General features: G+C 47.5%; 1 protein-coding gene across 1 annotated transcript; it reads left to right on the top strand.

Moving 5' to 3' along the window:
• Positions 1–449: 449 nt before the first annotated feature.
• On the top strand, positions 450–5,974 carry LOC307238033 (Krueppel-like factor 6). The gene is made up of 4 exons (XM_080010877.1): positions 450–679; positions 3,057–3,636; positions 4,961–5,084; positions 5,861–5,974. Exons 1-4 carry the CDS (start codon positions 578–580, stop codon positions 5,910–5,912), a joined length of 858 nt encoding a protein of 285 aa, XP_079867003.1. The 5' UTR covers positions 450–577; the 3' UTR covers positions 5,913–5,974.
• The last annotated feature ends 14,856 nt before the right edge of the window (positions 5,975–20,830 follow it).

Here is a 20,830-nt window from a genome sequence, read left to right as displayed (position 1 = left end):
GGTCGGTCGCGTCGGTCGCGTCGGTCGCGTCGAGCGGGTCGAACGGTTCGAGCGCGTCGGTCGCGTCGGTCGCGTCGGTCGCGTCGAACGCTCTGTGCGTCCCCGCAGCGCCGCGCAGCGCGAGACGGAACCGACCCGAGTTGGGCGAAACGCGCACTTCCCCGCCGCGCGCCGTGGCAGCGCGCTTATATAGCGCTCTAAAAATAGTGCGCGATCCGTCCAATGGGGGCGAGGGAGGCCGACCAACCGCGACGCGCGGACCGAGTCCGGGCGGCCGCCCGATTGGCCGGCGGCGGTTCGGTGGGCGGGCCCCGTCCGCTCCCGCTAGCCCATTGGCCGGCGGGGCCGCCGCGTCACTCCTCGTGACGTCGGCCGGAGCGTGTCCGTGGGTTTGAATCGGGGGAAGTTTCCAGCGGAGCGCACGGGCTCTGAGTCCGCGGTTTGCAGCCTGTGCGGGCGGTCGGTGCGAGACACATGCGCACGCACACGGTCACGCAGCACCGCCACCGCCGTCGCCTCCCGCGGGTCTGTCCCCACAACGTTCCACTTCCCACGGACGCGCTGCGGCTGCGGCGAGATGGACGTGATCCCCATGTGCAGCATCTTCCAGGAGCTGCAGATCGTGCACGACACGGGCTACTTCTCTGCGCTGCCCTCCCTGGAGGACAGCTGGCAGCAGGTAAACAGCCACAACTTTTCTCTTCTTTTGAATTTTTTTTATTTGTATTTATTTATTATTATTATTATCATTTTTTTATATTCTTTAATTTTTTATTCTTATTGTTATTATTATACATTTTGCATTCGTATTTAAAATGTATTTCCAGAAACTTGCTCCTCGTGACAGCGCTGTTCTGCGTGTTGTTTTCCACGCATTTTATTCAGATGCTGTCACGCACTGACCACCAATACCACGGATGTATATGTTGCGTAATATAGTGTCATATACATATATAGTGCATATTTAGTGTGAAAAATATTCTATAGATACTATACTTTATGTGTTTTAATATAATACAAGTAATTTACGACATGTCATGTTCGATGTGCAGGACATACAACAACTTGTCTGTTCGCTGCACATATTGGATCGAACAGAAAACAGGACGTGATGCAGATTTGAATGATTGATTGAGTTCCGTGCGGGCTGTCTGTGCGACGCACGCACGCACGCACGCACGCACGCTCTATCTCTGTCTCTCTTCCTCTCCCCCCCCGCACCCCCCACCCCCCCTGTCTACGTCGCTTTTTATTTTTCCTCTGTCTCTCTCTCTCTCTCTGTCTCTCTCTCTCTCTCTGTCTCTCTCTCTCTCTCTGTCTCTCTCTCTCTCTCTGTCTCTCTCTCTCTGTCTCTCTCTCTCTCCCTTTCGCTCGCTCCCTCTCCGCACCCCCCCCCCCCCTCTCTCTCTCCCTTTCTAATCCAACCAGGTTTTTTTGGCCCCAAACAAGTGCAGTGTTGCCAAAGCAGAGAGAACAAGTAGAACGATAGAGAGAAAAAAAATCAGTCTTTCTTTATTCCCACTGTCTTTATTGCTCTCCAAGTCTACCCCCTCTCTCTCGCTCGCTCTCTCGCTCTCTCTCTGTTTCTCTCATTTTATCACACTCTATCTCTGTCTCTCTCGGTCTTGCTCCAAGATTGCACGCTCTATATCGCTCTCTCACTTACTCACTCTCTCACACACACACACACACACACACACACACACACACACACACACACACACACACACTGTGTGTGAGAGTGACAGACAGCCAGACAAACAGAGGGACATACAAACAGAGGGACAAACAGGCAGACAGACAGACGGAGGGTCAGCGAGACAGACAGACGGACAGACAGAGAGACAGACAGACAGGGTGATTCTTGTTCCAAATTGGCTGCAGCCAGAGCTTCCCCCTCAGTGACCGAACAGTGGACTCTTATTGTGAAGCCGAGGGGGAAGTCACTCGCACTCGCTCTGGGAAATAAAATGAATTGGCATCGTGCTGCGTCTCCAACCACCCTCCCCCCCCAGAGCCCCCCAGGAATGTCAGCGTAGCTGGGGGTGGATGGATGTATGGGTGGGTGGATGGATGGATGGATGGGTGGGTGGATGGACGCGTCCTCCACACAAGTTTGTCCAAGCCGCCGCTGTGAGGAACAGGCGGTTTGATGTCACTGAGATGAGAAATGAAACGTGTTTAAGTTCCCGCCCACTTCATTAGTGCACCACGCCAGCCCCCCGCACCGGGGTTTATTAGCGGGTGTAATATCTGACCTTTTGAAAAACTGATTATAGCGGCATCGGGGAAGTGCTCTCACTTCCTTTTCAACGCGGGAGGAGAAGGAGAAGTCAAAAAAAAAAAAAAGAAATAACAGAGAAGAGACGCCCATTTCAGCCGGGCTTGTGCAGTATTCATGTTCGGCTTTTTATGGAACCTTCTGAGCCAGACCCCACTCCCCTCGGTCCCCGGTGGGCCATGTTATTTCTAGCGATGCCTCCAAATGCATTATTAAATCCACATTATGTTGAATAATTGATGGTTTTAAAAGATCTACAAGCACTTTCCTAACCCACCAGGGTGCTCTGGAGCATATGTAAATTTCATGATAACCCCGAGTCCCCCGACGCAGGGAGAGGGAGAGAGAGGGAGAGGGAGAGAGAGGGAGAGAGAGAGAGAGAGAGAGAGAGAGAGAGAGAGAGAGAGAGAGAGAGAGAGAGAGAGAGAGAGAGAGAGAGAGAGGGAGAGAGGGAGAGAGGGAGAGAGAGAGAGACGTGCGGCTTCTTGTAATCTGCTCGGCGTGGCCTCCGAGGGCAGCCTCAACACACTCCCCGGCCTCGTGCATAGGACATTGTGTGTTTCCTGGTTCCTTTGGGGAGGGGGAGGGATCTCTGTTGTTCCTCTACTTCCTGCGACTAAGAATAAACGCCACACACACACACTGTGGGGGAACACAGGAGATTGTGTCTTCCACGTTTCTCCTTTCTTTGAATTTCTATTTTGCTGCCAGTTATTCCCTGTTGTTGCCAGTCGGGCTAAAAACCCTCCCTCCCGTCTCTACGCGTCTCTTCCAGACATGTTTGGAGCTGGAGCGCTACCTCCAGAGTGAGCCCTACGTCTCGGCCACCGACCTCAAGTTCGAGAGCCAGGAGGACCTGTGGAGCAAGCTGATGCTGGCGTACGGGGAGAAGGCGGGCGAGTCGGACCCCAAGATCCCCCTGGCGAAGGAGGAGGACGACAATCAGCACCTGGACGGCGGCAGCCTCAACTCGGACGCCAGCAGCGAGGCCTCCGACAGCTCCGAGGAGCTCTCCCCGACGCTGGACTTCTCTTCCCACCCGCTGGGCGACATCCTGGGCGAGGCCGGCGAGGACCTGGGCTCCACCGTCATCAGCACGCCGCCGTCCTCCCCCGAGGCCGGCAAGGATGGGTCGGCGGCGGCGGCGGCGTGGGGCGGGATTCAAACCGGGCTGCACTCGCCCGGGAAAATACGGACAGGGGGTGCGGGGAGGACAGCGCCGGACCGGCCGGGGCTGGCCAACGGGGAGGTGTCGCCGGACGGGAGGAGGCGGGTCCACCGCTGCCACTTCAATGGCTGCAGGAAGGTGTACACCAAGAGCTCGCACCTCAAGGCCCACCAGCGCACGCACACAGGTACGCTGCCGAGCTCCAACGTGGGTCGGGGCAGGCGGGTTTGTTGCCCCCTGGGGGTGAGCGGCGGTGTCACACGTTCCAAACCCTGAGGAGAGTGACAGGGAGGGGGGGGTGATACCGCTCCGACTGGTTCTCACATGATGTTGTTTTTGAAAGTCTTGCAAAACAGGCAACCAGAACAGTCCAGGACTGAGGTTCTAGTGTTTGTCGAGCAGCATAGTTAGAATAGTTGATCGGGCGGTCTGCCCTCCACAGTGACCTCATTCACACTGCAGAACGTGACTTCAGGCGAGGGGGGGGGGGCGGGGAGGACCCTGGGTTTCGAGGGCCCAGAGGATGTGGACGCTGAAAACAAGCCAACAGATCTCAGGTTTCACCCTGGGAAGCGCGGCTCTGCCGGCTGCGCCCGAGCAGCACGCGATGCAGAACGCGGCCCTGCCATGGGAATCTGACATTTGCGGCGGCGTGCGAGGGGTTAAAGTGCGACGACCGTCAACTCTGACCCCTGCCAGCCTGTTTACAGCTGTGCCGCCCATTAGCGGAGGAGGCCGCATTCCCGGCATTCCCCGGCTAACCACGTTAGCCGCAGGGCTAATGGCCTTTACGACCATTTCCAGTGGTCTCTATTTTTCCTTGCATTACATAAGCCGGCGACTCAGTCTCCTGGTGTCGCCGAGCCGAGCCGCATACCGCAGGCCTCATAACTCAAAGCCTGTTTTTCCCCCCGCTCCGCTCAGCCTCTCCTGGCACAGGCTTTTCCCCTCAAACCTTATGTCATATTTGGAGCCGTAATTCAGCCGGGAACTCGGGTCGCCGCGAAGCTTCCACTTTCCACAAAGTCTTTAACCGCCCTTTTCCCCGTTGAGGAGATCCGTTTTAAAACCTGCCATTTAGAAAAAAAGAAAGGCGACGGCACTCCTCGTACCGCAGCGATTGATGGCGCAGAGCGAGTCAACCTGACGTTTTGAGATGATTTCACTCGTGAGGCTGGGGTGAAGTGGGGGCAGGGCAGGGGAGGGAAGGTAGGGTTCTGTCCTGTCAACCCGGCAGGTCTGGTGTCTGGACGCTCTGGACCCGGGAGGCCGAGCGGCTGAGCCACAAAGCGTATTTAAGCCAATTTGTAAAGAGCGGACATCTCTGAGCGCCGCGGTAATCTGTCAACAATAGCCTCTTTACCGCTGACGCGTCAGAAGGCCGACACAAGCTCTTCCACGTTAGAATCCCCTCGGAGCGCGCCGGCGCATTGTGTTTTGTGCCCCCCGCTAGAGACCCCCCCCCCCCCCCCTCTTTTTAAGTAACCCGTTGCCCGCTGACCCCTGTGCAGGTGAGAAGCCGTACCGGTGTTCATGGGAAGGCTGCGAGTGGCGTTTTGCACGAAGTGACGAGCTCACCAGACACTTCAGGAAGCACACTGGAGCCAAGCCATTCAAATGCAGTCACTGTGACAGGTGTGTATGTGTTTATATATATATGTGTGTGTGTGTGTGTGTGTGTGTGTGTGTGTGTGTGTGTGTGTGTGTGTGTGTGTGTGTGTGTGTGTGTGTGTGTGTGTGTGTGTGTGTGTGTGTGTGTGTGTGTGTGGTCAAGACACCTCAAACGTACCTGTTAGTCAACCAGTCAAGGTGTCATTATACCACTTGTGTGGTTTGGATTCTGTGTTCTTGCTCAGCATTATCCATAATGTACCAGACTCGGGGTACGAGTCTGAAGTTTTCCTCATCTCTATAATATATATATACAACCGACACACACACACACACACATACTGTATTTATTTATCTATTTATTTATATATTTAATTAATTTATATTATTATTTGTTTTTTTTTAATGTTTTGGGGTGGCTCTCTTATAGAGTGTCTTAACATAAGTACAACAGTGGATTAAACTCACAGTATTGCGTAGCCATTCCCCAGTTCACCAAATTAACGGCCTAACTTTGCATTTTGAGGAAACGTTTGTCGTCCTCAAATCATGTTTCTCAAGAGCGTGACTCAGGTTCTTAGAATCCAGTAAGAGTCATTCAGTCCCGTCGGCTGATTGTCGTCGTATACTATGTTGTGCTGAGGGAACAGCGTGCAGCCGTACAAAGCAGCGTTGCCGGAGAGCTGGTGATCGGCCCTTTGTCTCGGTGGAAACAGGAGCTTCCAGAGGCGCCTCTTCAGCCGCGACCCCAACACTCGATGCTTGAAATCAATGTCGACGTTTCCTTGTGTCCCCTCAAGGTGTTTCTCCCGGTCCGACCACCTGGCGCTGCACATGAAGAGGCACATCTAAGATGGCCGCCGTCGTTTCCCCAGAGTCAGGAGGGATGGCGCCGGTTGAGAGCCCTGACCCCCTTTTTTGGGGGGGGGGGGGGAGGGAGCAGAGCAGAGGCCCGGGTGTTTACCTTGGAGATGCCGCGGCGGTGAGGTGGTTTGGGGCGGGTGGAGGGGGTTGGGGGGGAGGGGTTGGGTGGGAAGGCGGGCACCGTCGAGTTTCAGTCCTGGTGGAGAAAACAACATCAGCTACCACGACGACACCATTAACGAAGAAAGCAGCCGCCATTTGCACCGCACCTCGTGCCCCCGAGGCCGTGCCGCGGAGCACAGCGGCGGACTGGAAACACCGGGTCCGAGGAGGACGGAGGGTGGAGACGCTCCTCTGGGTGGTGATCGACGCTTTTTTCGGAGGACTTCTGGGACTCTGGGCGGTCGCTGCTCCTCCAGCGACAGTGTGTTTGCGCATGATGACTGAGTGCCTGCGACTGGATGCCTGGGCCGCTACGGAGTGGGTGGCGCTTTGTGCGATGCTGGAATGGCCGATGAACACCGCGAAGGCAATGGGTTCCGTCAGAGGGTCGGGTGGGTGGGTGTTGGGGGGCGGGTGTTTGGGATGGAGGTTAGAGGTCTTCACCGGTCCGCCCCGAACCAGACGACCCGAGGCAGACCCGTTGGCGTTCGGGTCCACGTTTTATTTGGGCCAGCTGGGTTTGGGCGGGGTCGCATTCCAGGGCCCCGGCTCCTGAGTGTCATTATGTGTAACACCCGAGTGGATCCCAGAGGCGGCGCTGTCACGGAAGAGCTTACGGAAGGAACCGCTGGCGCTACATGCATGATAATTAGCAGATTCCAGGTCGAAAACAAAGCCACGTTAAGGTGTTCAGTGCTAGAAAAACAGCCTTTTAGGAGCAATTTTAATGAGCCGATCCGTTCGGATCCAGAAAATCCCGCGACTCCGACCCGGGGCGACTCCGACCCGGGGCGACTCCGACCCGGGGCGACTCCGACCCGGGGCTCCCCCGTGCGACGGAAGGGGGTTGGTTCTGTAACGTCTCGGTGGACAAATAAAAAGGGGTCAAGTTGGATCCCGGGACAAATTTCCTGGGGTCTTGAGTTCTGGGACTTTGGGACCTGTGGAGACCTCTAGTGGCGATCCATTGCCTCTGCGGAGAATGAATGCGGGGCAAAAGGGTTTTTGTTTTTCGCCGTTTCCTGGCGCATCGAGTCTGTCGGCAGTCGAGGGCGGAGGAGGAGGAAGGGAGGGGGGCCGTCGGAGCGGAGCGCCCCCTTCCCGCCTGGAGGTGGAAACGCAGCTCCTCATCTAAAAGTGAGGGGTTGTGATATTTTAGTGCAGCTATTAAATGTGCAATGTATTACGTAGCCTGTCTCGAAAAAGTACATGCTTTAAGCTCATTTTGTCGTCCATTGTGTAAGCTCTGTATCTCGAAAGGAAAAAAAAAAAAAAAAATGTTAAGGTTTGTACACAAACAGTTACCGCCGTTACAGCAGAAGTTGCATGGACCGGCGTGGTCCCCGACTGAGAGCAGCTACCGACATATAACTCGATATCATAGCATTGTACAAAGACGAAGAGAAAAACACAAGGCGGTCGTTTATTATTTTCTTGATATGTTGGGAATACCACTAATGCTTGGCAACTGTCTTGATCATGGGATTGTTTTTTTTTTTTTTTTTTTACTTTTCCTCCTTTTCTACTCACGCGCTCCTCTTGGGTTCTCTCTGTAAATGCACTGTTGACCTTACTGATGCCTTATGTAAGTGGCCTTGTCCTGTGAACAGATCACTCTCACACAGGGGGCGGTTGCGAATGCTGAAGTGCGTGATTAAATAGCTTTATTCAGGTTCTGATACGTACAGTCGCACCTTGGCCTTTGTTTGGCAACAGTCTTCTATGGGCTTCTGAATAATAACAATAATAATAATATTAATAATGATGATTAAAAAAAAAAAAGAATAAATATATATCGGCTTCAAGGTGACTGCCATTTCTACATTTCTGCGCATCGTTTGTCAACGTTATCACATAACTTCAGTGAGATAAGTCGTGGTCTCCATAACAACCAGGGTGTGAGACGGAATCCCATAGCACTTGGAAAAACAAGGAAAAGGAATAAAGCAGATTTGGTTTTTGTAATAGTTTACTACTGTGTAGTACACCGTGGTAAGGATGCACTTCGGAGGCGCGGCGACAACTTCCTGTGAAAGGTACAAAGTTTTGGAAATATGTTCTCATGACACGCGGCGCGCTCGGCTAGCGAGGGTGCCGCAAAAAAAAAACAAAGAGATTCACCCGCAAACAAACTACTTGCGGGTTTGGGCGGCGACGCGGAGCGGCAGGGCCCCGAGCGCCGGCAAAGGATTTTGGGCGACCACTTTCTCAGATAATCAACGCACCTGATGGGCGGTACGCCCCCGCGGGTTCCAATCGGCGCCCCCAAGATTCGGTTCGTTGGGTTTTTGCACAGAAAGCAAATTCACCAAATTGAAGGCGCCCTCCCCTGCCCCTCCACAGAGTGGACGACTTTGCTTCGGAAGCGCGCTCGACGGACGTTCTCACCTGTTAGTACGATGATGTAATATCTCACCTGTGTGTGTTGGTGTGGTTGGTATTAGATTAGATTAGATTAGTTCTCTGGAGCTGTTCTGCGTCGCCGTGTCTCGCTTTGAAAACCTGACACGGGGCTGTGTGGAACCTAAACCAAGATCTTTTTTCTTTTTTGTTTGTTTGTTTTTAAAGGGATACTCCGTTCTTTTTGTGTTTTTTGTTTTGTTTTTTGTGGGGGAGACAACCGCTCTGTTTTTGCAGACGCTGGACGGATTTCCCCTGATTTTACAGGAGCTAGGCTAGTTGATCCCACCCGCAGCCATCCATCGAGCTCACACGCTTAGCATTAAGCCCGTCGCCGTCTCCGTGCTGGACGCACGCGCATGAGATCGGCGTCGACCTTCTGGTCTAAACCTGGGGAAGATGGACAAAGAGGCAATTTTCCCCCAAAAAGCCGGAGTATCCCTTTAAGGTTTGAGGTTTTGTCCGGTCCGCCCGAGGGGCTCGCTGCCTCGCCCGAACCCAACCATTGTACAGGTCGATCTCGTAAAGGCCCCTTTTTGTTTCTTTGAGACACTGAGAGATATTTGAAAAATGCAAAGACGTGTACATTGTAAACTAAGAGAATTTTGTAAAGAAGCTTCTATTTTAAAGGGGTATGGGACCAAAAAAAAAAACAAAAAAAGCAAGAATTAAAAAAAAAAAAAAAAAAAGCGACGTGTGTGTTTCTAAGGAAGAGAGAGTGAAGACACCAGGCTAGTGAAGTGTAAAATAAGATGCACTCTGTTCTCATTTCCAAACACTCCTTCCAGATCTTTTTTTCTTCGTTTTTTTTTCGGGTGGGGACACGGTCGAGCACGTTTGAACGGGGGCGGGGAAAAAAAAAAAAAAGAAAGAGAGAAAGTAGGAAATTGACGTATGAGGTGCGTGTTCACCTGTGTGGCCTATCGGGTAAGAAAAGGTGACGCTTTCATTTCAAGGTGACTGTTTTGAGATGGGAAATTCTCTCCGACGCTTGAGACGTCAGGCCGCTGAAAAAGTATTAATTTGAATATTTGCCATGAAATTTCTTTCCTTCTCTTGTGCATCAAGGCCCTATCTTTGGCTGGAGAATCTTTATTCGATAAATCCTAAATATGAGGTTCTATTTTTATTTGTTTTATGGCATAAGAAAAAAGTTTTTCATTTGAAATCGTTTTGTAAGATAGTTTCTGTATGAATGTATTTTTTATTGGAAAATAGATAAAAAGATCATATTGGAACTGATTGTGTTTTTGCTTTATTTTTCCTGCTATTATTTATGTCTGTTTCTCCGGCTCTGATCGATCCCTAAAATTGATCATTTGTTTTTGGCCTTTTTTTGCTATATAACAAGTAATTGGTTAAAATAATTTGACTTTTGAGGTCACTTTTCTCTCAAATTAATGATATTACGCAAATAATGAATATTTCTTTTGTAAACAAATTGCTTGTCACTGTTGCTATTGCCCCTGCTAATTTACCCAACTTCCACCTCCTGCGCGACCGTATATTTTTTCAAAATGACGCCGCGCCCCACACCAAATAATAGGTTACAGAAGTCTGGGAGACGAAATAATTGATCCTCTTATGGTTCATCTGGGGCTGCACGATGTATCGTTTCAGCACGGTCATCCCGTTGTGCACATGCCCAGTAGTCACATCGCAGACGTGTGATGTCAAGCCCGCTTTTTGGTTTTTTTGCCTCTTCATACAAAAAGGAAACGGGCACGGTTCTCATTTTCCATGACAAATCTACAAGAGAAGTCTGTCTGATATGAAATAATTTACTCCCATTTAAGGGTTCTTTTCCAAATTTACAAGAGCCGTGTATTCGATAAGACACGTGTGTTTCCACTTCGCTTATCGGTTTCCAACTTTTGCATATTTCAGTCGCGCTCCCAACTCACTGACCTTTTGCTGTCAGCAGATGGGTAAATGTTGTAATAATCCATCCAATGAATAATGTCCCAAAGCGCCACGTTCCCCCATGTTTGTTTACATGGCTCCCATTTGCAGATAACCCTAAAGCACTGTGGTCCGTGTTATAAAATATTGCCGTAAAGCTTCTGCCTCTGATTTGTGACATAGCGATAGAAACTGAATCGCCGTGCACACACACTTCGGTTTATATCCTGGACCATTGCTGCCCGCAGCAAATGCTGAAAAGTTTGGCTTGAATTCACTAAATTCAAATATATTTTTTACTAATATTTTTTCCATAATTTATTTAAATACCGTTTGTAATTGTTTATTGTTTGTTTATTGTTTCTTTATACAAAAGAGTAATATTTATTTATATAAATTAAGGGGAAAAATAAACCTTCCTGTCACAGTTGACAGTTTACTGATTAAACCTAAATGTGCCAAGAATAAAGACATTATTTGTATTCTCTATGCAGATGCACTCCCCTACAAAATCACCCCAATCATTACAGAATGATTAATTCTTTCCAAATAGAGCTATTCATGTCATCTGGTGAAAATTCCTGTGTTTTTTTCACATCTCGATGTATCACAGAAAAAAATATATTACAATGTCAGTTTTTTCCAAAATGGTGCAGCCCTAGTTTCCTCCATCTCTACCACAAAGAGTAATGTTTTGATGAAGATCTTGCACAGCATTCAACAGGCAACCCAAGGGGATCATGGTCTGTTGCAGCCATGACACAAAAGTGGATTCAGTTATATTTTCTCTCCCATCAATCCGCACACAATTCCCCATAACGACAAAGAAACCTGAAATATCACATTTACATATGCGTTCAGACCCTTTGCTCTGGCACTCGAACTTGAGCTCAAGTGCATCCTGTTGCCATTGATCATCCTTGAGGTGCTCCTCATGCTCCTCCATCCTACTGATTGGCTTGACTCCATCTATGGTGAATTGAGTTGATTTGGAAGGTGGTTTGGAAACAGACACACTTGTCTATAGAAGGTCCCACTGTTGATAGCGCATGTCAGAGCAATACCTAAGCCAATACGTCAAAGCAACCGTCGGTAGACTTCAGACAGGAAATAGTTTGGAACTACCAAGATGCCTCCTGGAGCCCAAGTCAATCGACAAATTGGTGGAGAAGGGCTTTGGCCAGGGAGTCGACCAAGAACCTCCACAAAAAGCTCCACAGTTCTGAGGAGATGGGAGAACCTTCCTGAAGGACAACTGTCTCAATCTTCCACTCGTGGTTGAGTGAAATTGACCCGAGCCATCCCATCCCCTGTCCTGCTCAAACACACATGGGTAAGGCAGGTGTCTAAGACATCTAACACAGTGGTAAGACCTACAGCCCAATGCGGATCTGTCTCTGCAATCCTAGGCCAGACCAAGTCCAGATCAAGTTTTGGGGTGGACAAGACTGAGACCAAAGCTTGTTGAACCAGACTCATGCCCGAGATCAAAGTGTATCAAATGTGAATAAAATCCTAGACTTGAAGGTGACTTATCCAAATCAAATCAAAACTTTATTAGACTTGACTAACGACCAATATCTGATAGCATGGTACCTGAAAATCAAATTGGACACCATGACTGCATGCCCGGTGTACATTATACAATTTCTGTTTTTCCCGTTTGGTTCCAGAGACGGATATAAAAACAAAAAAAGAAGATTGTTTTTCTTTTTTCCACCTCCTTCTTTGTTCAATATTGGTTTCAGAAATAGAAAAGACAGCACCAGGCCCAAGTCCAAGCACACCCACTGCCAAGACTGGAGTACTCCTCCAGCCCTATCGCCTGCATTTCACGTGTTGCAAAACTCATCCCAGCTGAATTCCTCCACATTCTACCTATTCTACCTCCAGTCATCAGAAGCTTTGAATCATTGTACTGTATTCTTCACCTCCAGTGGTGAAGACGAAGTGAAGGCACCATCACATCTACACAGTCACCCATGTCAAGGGATATCGGCGTTAAGTCGTACTTTGTTTGGCAAATGTAAATAACAAAGTGTGTAAACACCTTCTCCTGTTTACTGAGGTCTGATTTTTTTTTTTTGGATGCTCTGTCAGTTCTGTTTCCATGGTAACACAAGAATAATTCAAAATATCCTTTTTTTATTCATGTATGCAAGGATACCCATGATCCGGCTATAAAGAAGAAGCAGCTTTTGCTCACTACGCTCTAAGCTTGGATATTAGCGCAAATAAGCAACTTTGTAAACACTCAGTTGTTTTGTGGAGGATAGATGTGTTTGGGGGTGAACTAGAGGCAGAATAACTTCACACCCTGAAGAAAAGGAAAAGAAAACAACGTGAAGTTACACTGACGTGCAGCCAAAATGAACCACGTTCACTGAACCATCCAGCCCGGAGGCCATCGTCAAAATGAGACTATTGTATGTCTGTAAGGAACCAGAGTCTACTCTACTCTACATTTGCTCCACATCTACTCTACCCTAGTCTACTCTACATTTGTTCGACATCTACCCTACTGTGCCTCTACTCCACATCTACTCTACCTTAAGTCTACTCAACCGCTACTCTACCCTAGTCTACATTTGCTCGACATCTATCCTATTGTACCCTACTCAACCTCTATCTGCACCTGCTCTACTCTACTCTACATTTGCTCAACATCTACCCCACGCTTATCTACCTCTACTCTACATCTACTCTACCTTAAGTCCACTTTACCTTGAATCTACTATACCTCTACTCAACATCTACTCTACGCTATATCTACTCTACCTCTACTCTCCCTCCCTCTACTCTGCACCTACTCTACCTCTAATACTCTAGCCCTAATCTACCTGTACTTTATCTCTACTCTATCTCCCTCTACTCTACCACTATTCTGCCTTGCTCTACTCTACCTCTACCACTACTCTACTCTCTGCCTCCCTCTACTCTACCTCAACTGTACCTCTACGCTACCCTACCTCTACTTGACTCCAATCTATTTACCTCTAGCTTCCTACACTCCACATCCTCTCTCTCTCTACATCTACTCTTCCTTTACTATATTCGATCTCTATTCTGTCTCCAACTTAGAAAGGAATCCATCATTTCTGCCACTATATTGACCAAGAAGAAGAAGAATCTTTATTTGTCACACGACACGCCACTACACATGCATACTCTGGATGGTGCTGGTGAAATGGTTTCTCTGCATTTGACCATCCTGGCATCCCTTCCTCCGGGGGGGCAGCCAGGAGCAGTGGGCAGCCTTCGACGACGCGCTCGTGCCACCTGCAGCTGCATGCAATATAATTATTGTTAAATTATTTTGTCTGTTACAAAAGACATTATGCCGTATAATTTCCGTCTAATATTTGACATTAATCTGTTAATATTTTCATACTGTACAGGCGGTGATTTGCGACACTAACTGGACACTGTAGGCTCAACAGAACCTCACGAGTTGGGGACATCTGGCAATTTAAAGCACAATCGGTCCAGTACGTCGGGTCTTTTTTGATTCATGACTCTGCACTGCATGCGGCTTTTGACTTGACTCTGATTTCAAGGTGATCGAACAGTTAAATATCAGGGCTGCCAAATTGTATTTGTTGAAGCAAACACATAAGGTTACCATGGCTACGAAGTAACCTTGGTGCCACCTGACTGACTCGGCCTTAGAGGCAACTCCTTTCATCCAAAGCGAGCTGCGCTGTCATTCACAGAGCCGCTGATATTCAAACCTCAAATCTCTTCCGTGGTTGAGCTGTTGAGGACACAGGCTGATAAAAAGTAGAGCCCTTTAATTTGGCACATTTACCCAGGGCTGACTATCGAACACAATTTGAAACCCAACACTTAATTCTAGCATTTTCCCCCAGCAACAAATAAGAAGCTCATTTGGACACGTTTCTTTTTTGAACACATATGACATACCTCGGCCTCCTGCAGAATGCTCATTTGATTATGGCGATTTCTTCGAACTCTCTTCACGTCCAGAGCTGGTTGAAGAACATTGTCTACCCAGAGACCCAGGGTGGAATATCCCTTTATTTTAGATTTACCCATTGATTCTACACTAGGGAAAATAAACCCATTGAAACACGATGGGAACGCAGCTCCTTCTACCCAATGGCGGGGGAATTGAGCCAACAACCTTTCGCCGTGTTGCTGCCTTGCTCCACCCAGATCTGCATTTCAGTCCTTGCTCTAATCGGATCTTCAGAAAAAAGAAAGATGGCAGAGGTTTTGATATTCAGATCTATTGCTGCTGGGAATGAGAACATTCAAGGTCGACCAGTGGAACAAGGTCCTCCGAAGCCCAGTGTTTCAGTGCGCGCACACACACACACACACACACACACACACACACACACACACACACACACACACACACACACACACACACACACACACACACACACACACACACACACACACACACACACACACACACACACACTCCCTCCCCCCAGAGTCAGGGCTCGTATGTTCTTCAGGCCTGAGGCTGAAGCTTGTTAAACCAGAAGCAGAGTGGAGGGGGTCACTGACCTGCACCGTCAAAATCTACTTTTATTTCAACAAAAATAATAAAAACAGGATAAATGGTGATGCAATGTGCTATGGGATCTTACTTGTGCAACCCAGAAAATATCTCAGTTGGACAAAGGATGTATGAGGAAATATGAAGTATCATTCATTATCAGACATTGCTTTGACAGTCTACACCGCGTTCCAAATTATTATGCAAATGATATTTTTCTCTGAATTTCCTAAATAGTCGATGCAAATGACAGTCAAATTTTTTCAAAAATAAAAAACTCAAAATGCACTGTTCCAAATTATTATGCACAACAGAGTTTCAAAACATTTTATAGGTTGTAAAGAACTGAAAATGGTAATTTGTTGAATGTGCAGCATTAGGAGTCATATTTACTGAAATCAAAAGCTATTTCAATCAACAACATCTTAACAGGCCAAGTTCCATGTGAACATAGGAGCCTTCTTCATATCACCTTCACTGTTCTTGCCTCCATTGAACTTGTGAGTTTTTCACCAAAACAGCACAACCATCCATCCAGGACCTGTACCCGTCTCATTGCCGCAAGAGAGCCACTAATATCATCAAGGACCACATCCACCCAGCACACAAACTGTTCACCCTCCTACCTTCTGGCAAGCGGTACCGCAGCATACGATGCAATACCACCAGATTCAGGAACAGCTTTTTTCCAAAGGCCATCAGACTACTAAACTCACCAAACACAACATGAACACAACACCCACAAAGACCAACTGACCGCACAATATTTACATTTTTACAATACATATGTATCCCCTTGGTATACATATGTATCCTCTTGCTGCTAGCTTTGTACTGCACCTTGTTACCTTAATAACATACCTCATTTGACTTCTGGAGTATATTAAGACTAACCTTAGTCTTGTTGTGTTGTGTGTCTATTGTTGTTGTCTTTTTGCACTTTCATGTTATATGTTGTGTGTTACAAATATTACTTGCACATTTGGAGTATGGGGAAAAGCAATTTTGATCCTCTGTGTAATTACGTGTTGCATGGTACGATTGACAATAAAGTACACTTTGAACGTTGAACTTGTACTTTTTGGAGAGTTTCTGCTTGAATTTCTTTGCAGGACGTCAGAACAGCCTCCCAGAGCTGCTGTTTTGATGCCAACTGCCTCCACCCTCATAGATCTTTTGCTTGAGGATGCTCCAAAGGTTCTCAATAGGGTTGAGGTCAGGGGAGGATGGGGGCCACACCATGAGTTTCTCTCCTTTTAGGCCCATAGCAGCCAATGACACAGAGGTATTCTTTGCAGCATGAGATGGTGCATTGTCGTGCATGAAGATGGTTTTGCTACGCAAGGCACGGTTCTTCTTTTTGTACCATGTAAGAAAGTGCTCAGTCACAAACTCTATATACTTTTCCGAGGTCATTTTTACACCTTCAGGGACCCTAAAGGGGCCCACCAGCTCTCTCCCCATGATTCCGGCCCAAAACATGACTCCGCCACCTCCTTGCTGACGTGGCAGCCTTGTTGGGACATGGTGGCGATCCACCAACCATCCACTACTCCATCCATCTGCACCATCCAGGGTTGCACGGCACTCATCAGTCAACAAGAGTGTTTGAGAATGAGTCTTCATGTATTTCTGGGCCCCCTGCAACCGTTTCTGCTTGTGAGCGTTGCTTAGGGGGGGCCCAATAGTAGGTTTATGCACAACTGCAAGCCTCTGGAGGATCCTCCACCTTGAGGTTGGCTGGACTCCAGAGGCACCAGCAGCTTCAAATACCTGTTTGCTGCTTTGTAACGGCATTTTAGCAGCTGCTCTCTTCATCCCATGAATTTGTCTGACAGAAACCTTCCTCATTCTGCCTTTATCTGCACCAACCGTCTGTGCTCTGAATCAGCCACAAATCTCTTCACAGTACGATGATCACGCTTAAGTTTTTGTGAAATATCTAATGTTTTCACACCTCGTCCAAGGCGTTGCACTATTTGAGGCTTTTCGGCAGCAGAGGGATCCTTTTTCTTTCCCATGTTGCTTGAAACCTGTGTCTGCTTAATAATGTGGAACGTCCTTCCTAAGTAGTTTTCCTTGAATTGGGCTCACCTGGCAAACTAATTATCACAAGTGTCTGAGATTAATTTCCAGTGATCCAAAGAGCCCTGAGACACAACACCATCCATGAGTTGAATTGAAAAACAAAAAATTAAATGTTTAGGACACTTCAATCCAATTTGCATAATAATTTGGAACGCGGTGTAATGCCGTCCATGTTCCACTGCATCGACCGTAATTATACGAATACACGCGCATCACAACATAAAACATTAGTTTTTTCTGCAAGTTACAGCAAATTAGAAGAGTGTGTTTCTAAATGGTTTGGAAACGTTTGGGTTTTCTGCTCTGCATTCCACCGCTTCCAGAGCAAACCAGCTCTGAAAAACCGGCTTCTGACTAAAATGTGAAACATGTTGAAGATTGCATTAAAGTCCATCAAAACGCAACGCTGTAGTACAATTTTGGCTGTCAGTTATGAACTTCATATTCTTAGTTTGTATTATTAGTTAATAAATTTGGAAACCCAATGACCCATCCTAAAACAAAAGGGGATTTATTAGTCTTGTTTGTACAGTGCAGCATGCCGAAACCTCCCGGAAGGTTTAATGTTCGACCAAACCTGCAAATTTCACAGATGGATTGGCCAATATCCCATAATGGAAATGTTATTGGTCTCTGGGGTTTTAATAAAAATAACCCTGTGCATATTTCAGGTACTTAGCCCGAGCGTCTATGCAGAGCAAATTACAATAAGTGCAGCAGAAGTCATTACTCTTCTTCCTAAATCACAAGCATTTGATTTTGTTTGCGTTTACTATTCGTTTAGATGCGACCAGGAGAGGTTCCAACCACTTCCCCGTCCAGAGATTCAGCCAAAGATCGTCTGCTCCCAACCCGATTACGGGTTATAGATTTCGGCTTTCCTCAGGCAGAGGGACGACCGGGTTTGAGAACATTTAGAAATGTTATGAACAAACATGAGGGTGCAGCTCCTCTTCGGTTCGGAAAGACACGTTTATCTGCTTGCCCGAATGCGGCTTTAAAGGTCACATATTCTGTTCCTTTTCCAACAGGATCATGAAGGTCCCTGAGGTCCCACAAACACGTCTTTGAGGTTTTTTTTTGTTGCTGAAAATACCACTCAGAGGATGCATTCTAGCCATTCTAACATGCCTCTAAACCCTCCTGTTCTCGACGGGCTGATTAGGTGGGTGGAGCTTTAAATGCAAATGAGCTGCTGCTCGCCACGCCCACTCCTACACTGTTTGGAGGGCGTTGCTTTTTTTGACTTCATTCAATTAGGGAACAGAGAAAAAATGAACACATCTACAATAAAAACACTGTTTTTATTGGTTTTGTTTGGAGAAACAGGGACGCGCAGCGGCGAAGTGACCGCTGTGGGACCGCAGCCTACCGCCAACGTCACCGTTTATGGGAAAATGTTTGAACGGGAGGACACGAGGGAAGGGTTAAAAACGGGAGCATCCTGGGGAAAACAGGAGGGTCAACAGGCAGAGATATGGACTCCAGTCACCGCCACTTGGACTTGGATTACTGTTTTGATGACTTGCAACTTGACTCGACAGTCAATAAATGACTTGAGACTCGACTTGGACTCGGATGTTAAAGACTCGTGACTTGACCCGACTTGAGACACGATGACTCAAATGACTTGTTTGTGTTTATTTTATGTTTTCAGTTCAAATATTATATTAAATGTAGAATATTAAAATGTTCAACATCACACTCACACGTGCACATCCCTGCAATTTTGTCATGGACAGTTGATATTGATTCCTTTCTTTTAAAAGATTTGTGCTGGTCTGTGCAGCCAACAACAGAGCAGTTCCTGTGCTTAGCTCTCAGCTTCAACAAACCTTTATTATAATAATGCTAGCTGGTCCGCCGAGTGTGAGAAACTGGTTCTGACTGGTTCTGACTGGTGGCACGGTGGCGCAGTGCATTGCACGGCTGCCTCACAGCAAGAAGGTCCTGGGTTCAATTCCCGCCTGGGGCGCTGTTGGCACCGTGCTCCGGCGGGTTATCTTCCAAAAAACAGGAGCCTTTCTGTGTGGAGTTTGCATGTTCTCCCCGTGCTCACATGGGGTTTCCTCCACCTCACGTCAGTAAGGACCCCCACCAAAAACATGCACCCATCATGGTCTGACCAGCGATGGACACTTATCACCTGGTCCCCGGGCGCGTCCACGTATGCTGCCCACTGCTCCTGGCTGTGCCCCCAGAGGAAGGACAAGCCAGGATGGGTCAAAAGCAGAGGAGCCATTTCACCGGCACCATCAAGCATGTGCATGTGTGTGTGTGTGTGTGCAAGCATGTGTTGTAGTGTGGTGTGTGACGATTAATGACTGTTTCTGTTCTTCTTTCTTACTCCACCATTATTTTAGGAGGTTGATAAGTTGGAGTTCATCTTATGGACATTCAACTAACAAACTAATACCGTAAACGTTATTGTGGATCCTGCAGCAAGTAACGGCAGCAACTTTCTTGAAAATTACATCTAATATATTTCCTCAGCTATTAGCGTTAGCGAAGGCTAATTGAAACAAATGGCACAATTATTTTTTTAAATACTTACATTTCCCTCGTCTGCAGTTTTGTCACAGACAGTTGATATTGATGCCTTTCTTTTAAAAGATTTGTGCTGGTCTGTGCAGCCAAGGGAAGAGCAGTTCCCGTGCTTAGCTCTAAGCTACGACATAATGCTAGCTGGTCCGGCTAGTGCGAGGAAAAAAATGTCGCACCTTCGCAAAAATACTCAGATGGGGGGCAGTCTCATTCTAATGACGTAGGAAGGGGCTGAAAATCTGAACGGCATGTTTCAACGCATGTTTTCTTGATTAGAACGTTCACAACAAACTGATTGAGTCGTCTTATTTCACAGTGAGTCAACGTGAGTTTTTCATAATAAGTCCTCTTTAAGTTTCTGTCTGTTACTGAGTCCCAGTTAGCAAATGTCTTATCCAACGTGGCCTTCACATTTTAATTCGAGGTTTAACGTAAAATGACAAGTGGGTTTTTTTAAACTCATCAGACAAAATCAAAGAATCAAAGCGGAATTTATTTTTCAATTTGTGAGTGAGACCAATCTTAAGTTATCAGCCATTTTCTTGTATAGAGTCTGTTCCAGATAATGTAAAAGATGATGTAAACATATATTTAATTTTTTTTGTAAATATCTGAGCAGAGAAAAAGGCGTTTTTGTCCTTCCAAACACAGCGACTAGAGAAACAGTCTGTTCCGCGGCTTGGACTTCGCTCTCAGACAGTGATGAAGAGGAGGAGTGGAGGTCTGGGGGGGAGCCAGAGACAGAGCCTGGAATTGGAGCCTGATGGATGGGCATTCCTCAGCACCCACTCCCCTCCTTCACCCCCTCCCTTCCTCCCTTCCCCCCCTCTCTCTTCCCACTCAGTGATGAACAAGCTCATTACCAGCGAGTGCTGATAAAATGGAGGCCATTATCTTCCCGCGCTGAACTTTGAACCCTGGACGCTGGAGCCCTCCTCCTCATCCTCCCCACTTCACCATCCTCGTCTTCATCCTCGTCTGTGTCTGTCCGGTTACGTAACGTAGCCACGGCGGTCAAGACGGATTTGAAAAAAACAGGTCACTCCAGAACAAAGAGACACAGTAGAGACACATTAGAAATTAAGTAGAAATACAGTAGAGATACAGTAGAATACAATAAAGACACAGTAGAAACAGTCGACAGTAGAGACAGTAAAATACAGTCGAGACACAGTAAAAATACAGTAAGACACACAGTAGATACAGTAAAAATTCATTAGAGACAGTAGAAATATAGTAGAGACAATTAATCTACAGTAGAAACACAGTAAAAAAGGAG

This window comes from Zeus faber (genome assembly GCF_960531495.2).
Source record: "Zeus faber genome assembly, chromosome: 12".
Classification (NCBI taxonomy): Eukaryota; Metazoa; Chordata; class Actinopteri; order Zeiformes; family Zeidae; genus Zeus; species Zeus faber.
This window is presented reverse-complemented; position numbering and strand designations above follow the sequence as displayed.

Bases quoted from the DNA above. Each gene is read 5' to 3' on its own strand.
- LOC307238033 (XM_080010877.1), top strand. From the start codon at position 578: ATGGACGTGATCCCCATGTGCAGCATCTTCCAGGAGCTGCAGATCGTG. The intron at 680-3,056 runs GTAAACAGCCAC...CGTCTCTTCCAG, and splicing joins TGGAGGACAGCTGGCAGCAG to ACATGTTTGGAGCTGGAGCG. The intron at 5,085-5,860 runs GTGTGTATGTGT...TGTCCCCTCAAG, and splicing joins AAATGCAGTCACTGTGACAG to GTGTTTCTCCCGGTCCGACC.